General features: G+C 48.2%; 1 protein-coding gene across 3 annotated transcripts in view; it reads left to right on the forward strand.

Annotated features, from left to right (window-relative positions):
- Positions 1 to 4,766, forward strand: part of LOC141113799 (rhomboid-related protein 3-like) — a 72,435-nt gene extending 67,669 nt beyond the window's left edge. For 2 of the 3 annotated variants that reach the window (XM_073607089.1, XM_073607090.1), the window contains one exon: positions 3,495 to 4,765. In XM_073607089.1, the coding sequence (XP_073463190.1) occupies positions 3,495 to 3,766 (272 nt within the window). In that variant the 3' untranslated portion in view covers positions 3,767 to 4,765. Of the gene's footprint in view, positions 1 to 3,494 lie in introns of all 3 variants that reach the window. The other variant, XM_073607091.1, reaches the window with a different exon arrangement.
- Positions 4,767 to 10,656: the final 5,890 nt, after the last annotated feature.

The following is a 10,656-nucleotide window of genomic DNA, read 5'->3' on the forward strand; positions in this document are numbered from 1 at the left end:
GAGTGAAAAATGTAAGGGGGTCTGAATACTTTCCCTCCCCACTGTATATATATATATATACTGTCAGTATATGGCTCCTCTGTATATTGTAGAGAGGTGAAAGTCTTCAGTTCCATTGATGAGAAGCTCCTCTTGCCCCCCATTGGTTCATGGTGGGTGGGGGGGGGTTCTCCCTCTAACCCCTCAGATACATCCTGGGTCATACCAGCATCCTACCCTGGTGGTTCTGGAGGTATGTTGCTGGTGGCAGGGTGGTGGCGGGGTGGTGTCAGCTTGCATCGGTGCAGTAGATATCCCCGGTACGGCAATGTTCAGTCCGGGTTCTGCATTTCGGGTTGGAACGAGATCATTTGAGGATGTGTGCGTGTTTTGTGTGTTTATGGGAAGGAGCTGCATCTCCCTCTGCAAGGACATTATCCACCCAATGACATCATCCCCTGTCACTGGGATCCACAGAGAAGGCGGAGGCTGCCCCCTGCTGGAGACCGATGGGATGTATTTTTAAATGCAGCTTATGTGTGTGTGTGTATATATAATATATGTAAGTACACCCCTCAGTCACGTTTGTCACTTTTCTTCTATCTTTTCATGTGACAACACTGAAGAAATGACACTTGTCTACAATGTAAAGTAGTGAGTGTACAGCTTGTATAACAGTGTAAATTTGCTGTCCCCTCAAAATAACTCAACACACAGCCATTAATGTCTAAACCGCTGGCAACAAAAGTCAGTACACCCCTAAGTGAAAATCTCCAAATTGGGCCCAATTAGCCATTTTCCCTCCCCAGTGTCATGTGACTCGTTAGTGTTACAAGGTCTCAGGTGTGAATGTGGAGCAGGTGTGTTAAATTTGGTGTTATCGCTCTCACTCTCTCATACTGGTCACTGGAAGTACAACATGGCACCTCATGGCAAAAAACTCTCTGAGGATCTGAAAAAAAGAATTGTTGCTCTACATAAAGATGGCCTAGGCTATAAGAAGATTGCCAAGACCCTGAAACTGATCTGCAGCACGGTGGCCAAGACCATACAGCGGTATAACAGGACAGGTTCCACTCAGAACAGGCCTCACCATGGTCCACCAAAGAAGTTGAGGTCACGTGATCAGCATCATATCCAGAGGTTGTCTTTGGGAAATAGACGTATGAGTGCTGCCAGCATTGCTGCAGAGGTTGTAGGGGTGGGGGGTCAGCCTGTCAGTGATCAGACCATACGCCGCACACTGCATCAAATTGGTCTGCATGGCTGTCATCCCAGAAGGAAGTCTCTTCTAAAAGATGATGTACAAGAAAGTCCGCAAACAGTTTGCTGAAGACAAGCAGACTAAGGACATGGATTACTGGAACCATGTCCTGTGGTCTGATGAGACCAAGATAAACGTATTTGGTTCAGATGGTGACAAGCGTGTGTGGGGGCAACCAGGTGAGGAGGACAAAGACAAGTGTGTCTTGTCTACAGTCAAGCATGGTGGTGGGAGTGTCATGGTCTGGGGCTGCATGAGTGCTGCCGGCACTGGGGAGCTACAGATCATTGAGGGAACCATGAATGCCAACATGTACTGTGATATACTGAAGCAGAGCATGATCCCCTCCCTTCAGAGACTGGGCCGCAGGGCAGTATTCCAACATGATAACCACCCCAAACACACCTCCAAGACCACCACTGCCTTGCTAAAGAAGCTGAGGGTAAAGGTGATGGACTGGCCAAGCATGTCTCCAGACCTAAACCCTATTGATCATCTGTGGGACATCCTCAAACGGAAGGTGGAGGAGCGCAAGGTCTCTAACATCTACCAGCTCTGTGATGTCATCATGGAGGAGGGGAAGAGGACTCCAGTGACAACCTGTGAAGCTCTGGTGACCTCCATGACCAAGAAGGTTAAGGCAGTGCTGGAAAATAATGGTGACCACACAAAATATTGACACTTTGGGCCCAACTTGGAGATTTTCACTTAGGGGTGTACTGACTTTTGTTGCCAGCGGTTTAGACATTAATGGCTGTGTGTTGAGTTATTTTGAGGGGACAGTAAATTTACACTGTTATACAAGCTGTACACTCACTACTTTACATTGTAGACAAGTGTCATTTCTTCAGTGTTGTCACATGAAAAGATACAAGAAAAGATTTACACAAATGTGACTGAGGGGTGTACTTACTTTTGTGAGATACTGTGTGTGTGTGTGTATATGTGTATGTATATGTGTATGTATATGTGTATATATATATATATATATATATATATATATATATATATATATATATATATATATATATATATATATATATATATATATATATATATATATATATATATATATATAAATATATATATATATATATATATATATAAAATATGTAACTCCACATTTTTGGGGGAAAAACAAAAAAGAATATAACGCAGTGGCGGCTGGTGGTAATTTTTTTGGGTGGTGGGAAACGGTGCACCCGCAAACGCCGTGCCCCAAGCCCACCCTATTTTGAAGCCTATTAGAGCCTCTGGCTCTAATTGGTGCTTCAAAAATACACAATCCCCCCCCACATTGGAATTTATGCGCCTGGCGTTCTGAAAGGGGCTGGATGCATAGATGGGGGGTGGCGGTGATAGATAGGGGAGGTGGCGCCCGTGCCACCCCTGATATAACGTATACAATTGCTAGATGGACTTGTGTCTTTTTTCAACCTGAATAAACTATGTAATCGCTACACAAGTCCCACCATGCTGTAATTGGATGTTTCCTTTCCAATCTGCAACCAAAGTCTCTCTCCCATATCCAGCTGTCACATGACCCGGCTCTCTCCATATCCAGCTGTCACATGACCCGACTCTCTCCATATACAGCTGTCACATGACCCGGCTCTCTTCCTTATACAGCCGTCACATGACCCGGCTCTCACCCATATACAGCCGTCACATGACCCGGCTCTCTCCATATACAGCTGTCACATGACCCGACTCTCTCCATATACAGCTGTCACATGACCCGGCTCTCTCCATATCCAGCTGTCACATGACCCAGCTCTCTCTCATATCCAGCTGTCACATGACCCAGCTCTCTCTCATATCCAGCTGTCACATGACCCGGCTCTCTCTCATATCCAGCTGTCACATGACCCGGCTCTCTCCCATATCCATTTAGCTGGTGTTTAGCTGGTTAGTGGGCAGGAGGAGGGAGTGGGCTGTCATAGATATGCCCACATGTGCTGCTCAGATGTGATGGGGAGGAAATGCTCAGCATAGAAACTCACTGAGAACTGAGCATGTGCAGAGCTGCCAACACCGCTCTGCAAAATCCCTAGTTGCTTTGGGGACATGGACAGGAGGGGGAGATAGAGAGCAGCAGAATCAGCCAGGTTTTTGCAGAATACAGAAAAGAAATGTCATGGTGATGAGTGAGTATGAACAGAATGGAATACACCATTTATTGATAGATTTTTATGATGGGGGCTTAGTGATATTCTATGGTGTAGTTTGTAACCCTTCTTTCTCTCCACAGTGAGTTTTGAGTTTGGCAGAGCCGTGTGGCTGAGATTCTACCCATCGGCTTATCCTCCATGCCCTCATCCCAGTTTTGTGGCCCACCTTGGCGGGGTGCTGGTCGGCATTACGCTGGGTGTGGTCGTTCTCAGGAACTTTGAGCAGAGACTCCAGGACCAGTCCCTCTGGTGGATCTTTCTCAGCAGCTACATCATGTTTGTGGCATTTGCCGTATTATGGAATGTCTTCGCCTTCTCCATGTCGGGGCTGAGATTACCGCCACTGCCTTAGGAGTAAAGGACAAGCTGCATGGTCCATAGAGACCCCCTACCACTACAACCACCTCCAACCAAGAGGTCCCACCATGCTGGTCAGCCGAATCTAGAGCTGGTTTCCACCAACAAGCCATCTTCTCCAATATTCACTGACTGGAAGACCTCAGAGGCTCCGGTGTCATCATTAAGGCTTGGAGGGAGATACTGATAACAAGGTGCTATGACATCTACAAATATTCACACATGAACTTATTTTTATATCCACATTGGCATCTGCAGAGGAAGCTTATTTTTATATGTGAGATGAATGTTAGGCCATGAGCTCCATCCAGAGCGGACGTGTCTGGACTGTCACATGGCTGATGTATGGGGCGGTCAGCTCATTCACATCATCCGTCTTCTGCTGGACTTCTATAGACAGGAAGAGGTGTCACTGTGTACGTGTCATAGTTGTGGAATCTGGTGTTTTTCATAGACCTAAGTGTGACACTTCTGACAGAAGAAACCAGTGGACACGTCAACTCTCTGTGTATCTGTAATGATCTATTATCCATGATGAACACAAGAATCCAAATATTAGATCAACTGTAAAATAAGTTTTTATTGACCCACCTTTCTGGCGAGCCATGCCACATCTCTGCTCCTCGAACACTACAAGTATTTGATCATCAGGTCATTGGATTGCTTGATTCCCTCACCAGCCACTCTATTCCTCCTGCCAACTCATGTCTTGTAGAAACACACAAGCTGGCGGGAGGAGCCACCATGGTCAGAGGGGAGCAGATACTCTACACACCTGGAAGTGTGGTATACAAGCAGTGGCAGAGTAGTGGTGACAGTAGCTGGGGGGGGCAGAAGAGTGGTGACAGTGGCTGGAGGCAGAGGAGTGGGGACAGTGGCTGGGGGGCAGATGAGTGGGGACAGTGGCTGGGGGGCAGAGTAGTGGTGACAGTGGCTGGAGGAAGAGGAGTGGGGACAGTGGCTGGGGGGCAGAGGAGTGGTGACAGTGGCTGGGGGCAGAGGAGTGGGGACAGTGGCTGGGGGCAGAGGAGTGGGGACAGTGGCTGGGGGGCAGAGTAGTGGGGACAGTGGCTGGGGGGCAGAGGAGTGGTGACAGTGGCTGGGGGAAGAGGAATGGGGACAGTGGCTGGGGGGCAGATGAGTGGGGACAGTGGCTGGGGGGCAGAGTAGTGGTGACAGTGGCTGGAGGAAGAGGAGTGGGGACAGTGGCTGGGGGGCAGAGGAGTGGGGACAGTGGCTGGGGGGCAGAGTAGTGGTGACAGTGGCTGGGGGGCAGAGTAGTGGTGACAGTGGCTGAAGGAGCAGAGTAGTGGTGACAGTGGCTGAAGGGGCAGAGGAGTGGTGACAGTGGCTGAAGGGGCAGAGGAGTGGTGACAGTGGCTGGGGGCAGGGGAGTGGTGACAGTGGCTAGGGGGCAGAAGAGTGGGGACAGTGGCTGGGGGGCAGAAGAGTGGTGACAGTGGCTAGGGGGCAGAAGAGTGGGGACAGTGGCTGGGGGGCAGAAGAGTGGGGACAGTGGCTGGGGGCAGAGGAGTGGTGACAGTGGCTGGGGGCAGAGGAGTGGTGACAGTGGCTGGGGGCAGGTGAGGGATAGTATTGGCTGGGGGCAGAGGAGGGGTGACAGTGGCTGGGGGTAGAGGAGTGGTGACAGTGGTGGCTGGGGGCAGGGGAGGGATGGTAGTGGCTGGGGGCAGAGGAGGGGTGATAGTGGCTGGGGGTAGAGGAGTGAGGAGAGTGGCTGGGGGAGCAGAGAAGTGATGACAGTGGCTGGGGGGCAGAGGAGTGAGGAGAGTGGCTGGGGGGGCAGAGAAGTGAGGAGAGTGGCTGGGGGGGCAGAGAAGTGAGGAGAGTGGCTGGGGGGCAGAGGAGTGAGGAGAGTGGCTGGGGGGCAGAGAAGTGATGACAATGGCTGGGGGGCAGAGGAGGGGCGGCAGTGGCTGGGGGCAGGGGAGGGATGGTATTGGCTGGGGGCAGAGGAGGGGTGACAGTGGCTGGGGGTAGAGGAGTGAGGAGAGTGGCTGGGGGAGCAGAGAAGTGATGACAGTGGCTGGGGGGCAGAGGAGTGAGGAGAGTGGCTGGGGGGGCAGAGAAGTGATGACAGTGGCTGGGGGGCAGAGGAGGGGCCGAGGGGCAAAAGATGGTTGGCGGTGGCCGAAAGGCAGAAGAGGGTTGGCAGTGGCCGAGGGGCAGAAGAGGGTTGGCAGTGGCTGAGGGGCAGAAAAGGGGTGGCTCTTCCATACACTGAACCCTGGCAAGGTTGGGTACTTAGCTTTGATGATGAGGCAATAATTAGAAGTAGAGTAGACAGAGGTCCTGTACAAATGTAAGGCGGGATATTCAGAGTCCTGCACATGCCCCATCATGACTAGTTGTCTTTCTAGTTGCCCATACATCTACCAGTCTGAGCCAGTCCTATTCATTACAAGTCTCTTCCATATGGGGGCGCTCTTCAATCAGCTTATTGAAGGAGATGAAACAATCTGGTGCTGGAAATTATAGTGTAATATTTGCTGTCATTTAACATTTCTATTTCAGCTCGATGTTCTCAACAAGTGAAAGTCTTCTACATGAACATCTCATATGTCATGTCTTGTCTTCCTGTCTACAGCCTGGAAATGGACAGGAGTAATGTATCGCCAGCACTGGCTGGGGAGATGTACAAACTCTTATTTTTCTACAGAGTGCCATATGAAAATAAAGACTGTAAAACAGAACGTTACACTGTGTGTGGTCACTTGGAACATTTAGGCTCCATGCACACTGGCCAGTTCACTTGGCAGAAAAAAAACACTCATATAGAGAATTTTTTGTACAAAGTATAGATGAGTTTAGGAGAGTTTTGCGTTTATTCTGCCAGAAAGCTCCAATTAGAAACGCGAACCAGAAGGTTTTTTTCCTGCCTCTAAATGTTGAGCTCAAAATATGCCTCTAATCGTCCTAATGTGTATGGGCACATAGGAGAACATTGAATGTGTATGGACACATAGGAGAACATTGAATGTGTATGGACACATGGGAGAACATTGAATGTGTATGGACACATAGGAGAACATTGAATGTGTATGGACACATAGGAGAACATTGAATGTGTATGGACACATAGGAGAACATTGAATGTGTATGGACACATAGGAGAACATTGAATGTGTATGGGCACATAGAAGAACACTGAATGTGTATGGACACATAGAAGAACATTGAATGTGTATGGACACATAGGAGAACATTGAATGTGTATGGACACATAGGAGAACATTGAATGTGTATGGACACATGGGAGAACATTGAATGTGTATGGACACATGGGAGAACATTGAATGTGTATGGGCACATAGAAGAACACTGAATGTGTATAGGCACATAGAAGAACATTGAATGTGTATGGACACATGGGAGAACATTGAATGTGTATGGACACATGGGAGAACATTGAATGTGTATGGACACATGGGAGAACATTGAATGTGGATGGGCACATGGGAGAACATTGAATGTGTATGGACACATAGAAGAACATTGAATGTGTATGGACACATAGAAGAATAGAAGAACATTGAATGTGTATGGACACATAGGAGAACGTTGAATGTGTATGGACACATGGGAGAACATTGAATGTGTATAGGCACATAGAAGAACATTGAATGTGTATGGACACATAGGAGAACGTTGAATGTGTATGGACACATGGGAGAACATTGAATGTGTATAGGCACATAGAAGAACATTGAATGTGTATGGACACATGGGAGAACGTTGAATTTGTATGGACACATGGGAGAACGTTGAATTTGTATGGACACATAGGAGAACGTTGAATGTGTATGGACACATAGAAGAACATTGAATGTGTATGGGCACATGGGAGAACATTGAATGTGTATGGACACATGGGAGAACATTGAATGTGTATGGGCACATGGGAGAACGTTGAATGTGCATGGACACATGGGAAAACATTGAGCTGCTTCTACAAGCAGAACACAACTGTAGAAGCAGCGGTTTTTAAGCCAGTGTGCATGGAGCCTTACAGGTCAAGAGTCACATTCTCATAGCTTGGACCTAACCTCCTAATCTCAGCTACACACCGCTCACAGGAAATACACTACTGCCAGCCCCACCATTCAGATGTTAATCTACTAACCTAGACCTGGTCCCTGGCTACTCATCTGACACGGGTCCCTGGTATCACACATAAATCAGGCTAGCTGGGCTAATGAACACAAGGCTGACTTATTCTGAGTTGTGGGGAACCAGGTCCTCTTCTATATTCCCCTCTATTCTGGATGGCGGGACTTAGAATATTTCTCTCTATTCTGGATGGCGGGACTTAATTCCCCTCTATTCTCAATGGAGGCACTTAGAGAGATAATATTCTAAGCCCCATCATCCGGAATAGAGGAAAATATTATATTCTGGATTGTGGGAATTTTTACTCTAATTTCAATGGTTGGACTTTAAAAATGTACCAAACAGGACAGCCGATTAAGATTTCTGCCCCCCCAGTGGAGTGCTCAGGAACTGATGGGGGGGATGTGAAAAGTGAAGCAGATGGCTTAGGGATGTGATCTCATGTTGGGTCTGTTTTTTAGGCAGAGCACCTATCCACTGAGCCACTGCCACCTCTCAGTCCCAGAACTTTTCTTCCTCCTTCCCCAGTGGGACTCAGGATATCTCTCTCTATCCTATTATCTCTAGTTTGGATGATGGGACTTGGAATACTTCCAGTATTTTGTCTTGTTCCTGATGTATAGGAAATAGGAGGATGAGAACATTGCCTGGTAGATCCTCATGGCTCAGGTAGTTGGTGCGCCTATATTCTGTGGAAAGTTCTGGAGATGTGTGATGGAATCCTGGGGTTGGCAGCTCAGTATTTCCTTTGTATTGCACAATGTGGGTGATAACACTGAGAACAATCTGAATCAGACATCTCCTCCAGCCAGGTAGGTGGCTCTGAGGGTTGGTAGTCAGCCAGTGACCCAGCAGAGGTTTTGGAGTCGCAGGTTCAAGGCTTGGTGTCTCTTTATGTATTTGCAGCAGATTAATACCTGAACTATGAGAACGAACACTTTGGTGTCTGAGTGCAGGTGATGGCTCAGAGAGTAAAGACTTAGACTGGTGTGATAGAGATGTGAGTTCTAATCCCTCTGGTGGAGGTTGGGGGAGTTCCAGGTGCTGTGCAGTGCCCCCTGTTGGTGGGGGAGGGTAGTGGGTAAAGTTTCAAGCCCACTATGATGTCCCACCAGTAGGGGGTCTGGGTATTATGCAGTACCTGGAGTGGTGTATGTTGATTATTGGGATGGTAGCAAAAGTTGAAATTTTTGCTAAGTGTCTAATTTTGAAATGGGCTGCCCCAGTAAGACAGCCCATTCTATTTATATATGTTGCAGTGATGTCACAGACTGTGGACGGAAGAAGCGGGGGTGTCCACAACCTAATGTGATGCCCACACATGTTACAGGCCTGTGGGGACCTGGGACTGGAGCAGACTGGTGGGTTGTCCATGGCCTCCAAGCTTTCACTCAGGGATGTGAACACGGGTCTATGAGGCTTCCTTCACTGCTCTGTGTGAATTATTGCCGCCCAATTCACTCAGATACAAGCTGGGGTCTGCGCCCTCCTGTCTCCTCCTCTGAGTGACCCCTACCCAGATCACTCAGAGGCCCCAGCTTGATTGCACGTGCCCTTCATCACATTCTCCTTCTCTGAGCCAATCATGTCCGCTGCATTCACTCAGAGATTTGAACTTGGGTCTACACCGCCCTGGTCACTGTTCTTATCCACTGAGCTACTCACCTCTGCTCACCTACCTACCCCTTCCTTCTCCTATTTCATGAGGACACAGAGTACACTCCGTACTAAAGATAGAGACCAGAACCAGCCAGGACATCACGAATGTGTTTGTGGCTCACAGATTTATTACATGACCCCGGCATCGGTCTGGAGACCAGGGTTCAAATCCCACTGCTGGCTCTGTTTTATTTCCGTGGTATTGCGCAGCCTTTCCTATATTCCAAATAAATATATATTTCATATAAAGCCCCACCCAGGGTGGTATAGTGTGTGTGTGTGAAATAAGGAGCACCCCAGGGTGGTTTATTCTTCATAAATACACAATAATTCAGCAGTCACTGACAGAAGAACAATAAGGAACATTTCCTTCAAATGCTACTTGTCTGGCTGTCTAGTTGTTGCTTCCCGAGTCACTAACCTCGAACAAACATTCAGATAAAGACTTTCCACACTTGCTTCCTCTACATATTTGCTTCCAGAGACTCATGAAGTGCAGCTGAAGTCACAGCATTAAATATGACATGTTCTACCATCCTCCATGTTCATAGTCTGACCTCCAAATTCCTGTTCCAGCAGCTGTCCAGATGTGACTATGCAGTCCAGTAGGTAGCAGAGTTGGACCTAGTGCTGTCTAGTAATCAGAACTCAGTAACAGATCTGAGACATGCCCCCTTTACTCCTCAGTGGGAGAACTCCCATGCTGGCTTCCGGCGTAGAGCACTGCAGCGGGAGAACCCCCGTGCTGGGTTCCGGCGTAGAGCACTGCAGCGGGAGAACCCCCGTGGTGGCTTCCTGCATAGAGCACTACAGTGGGAGGGCAGGAATAGGCATTTTCACTGGAAGTGATTGAACACATTTACAAGATAAAGATGTAATAAAAATAATTCATGCAGGATACAGAGCTACACCAACAAGTGTGAGGCCGTTTGCTGCTTGCTTGTGGCCCTTAGACCCACAATGAGCTGTGAGAGAGTTGATTCTGCAAAGAGGTTGTAATAGCAGTGATCGTTAGCGGTCTCATCTAACAGCTCCCCAATCTATGACCGTCTCCTACGGCACGTCCCCCGAATCGACGACCGTCTCCTACGGCAC

Source organism: Aquarana catesbeiana, linkage group LG12 (assembly GCF_042186555.1).
Source record: "Aquarana catesbeiana isolate 2022-GZ linkage group LG12, ASM4218655v1, whole genome shotgun sequence".
Lineage (NCBI taxonomy): Eukaryota > Metazoa > Chordata > Amphibia > Anura > Ranidae > Aquarana > Aquarana catesbeiana.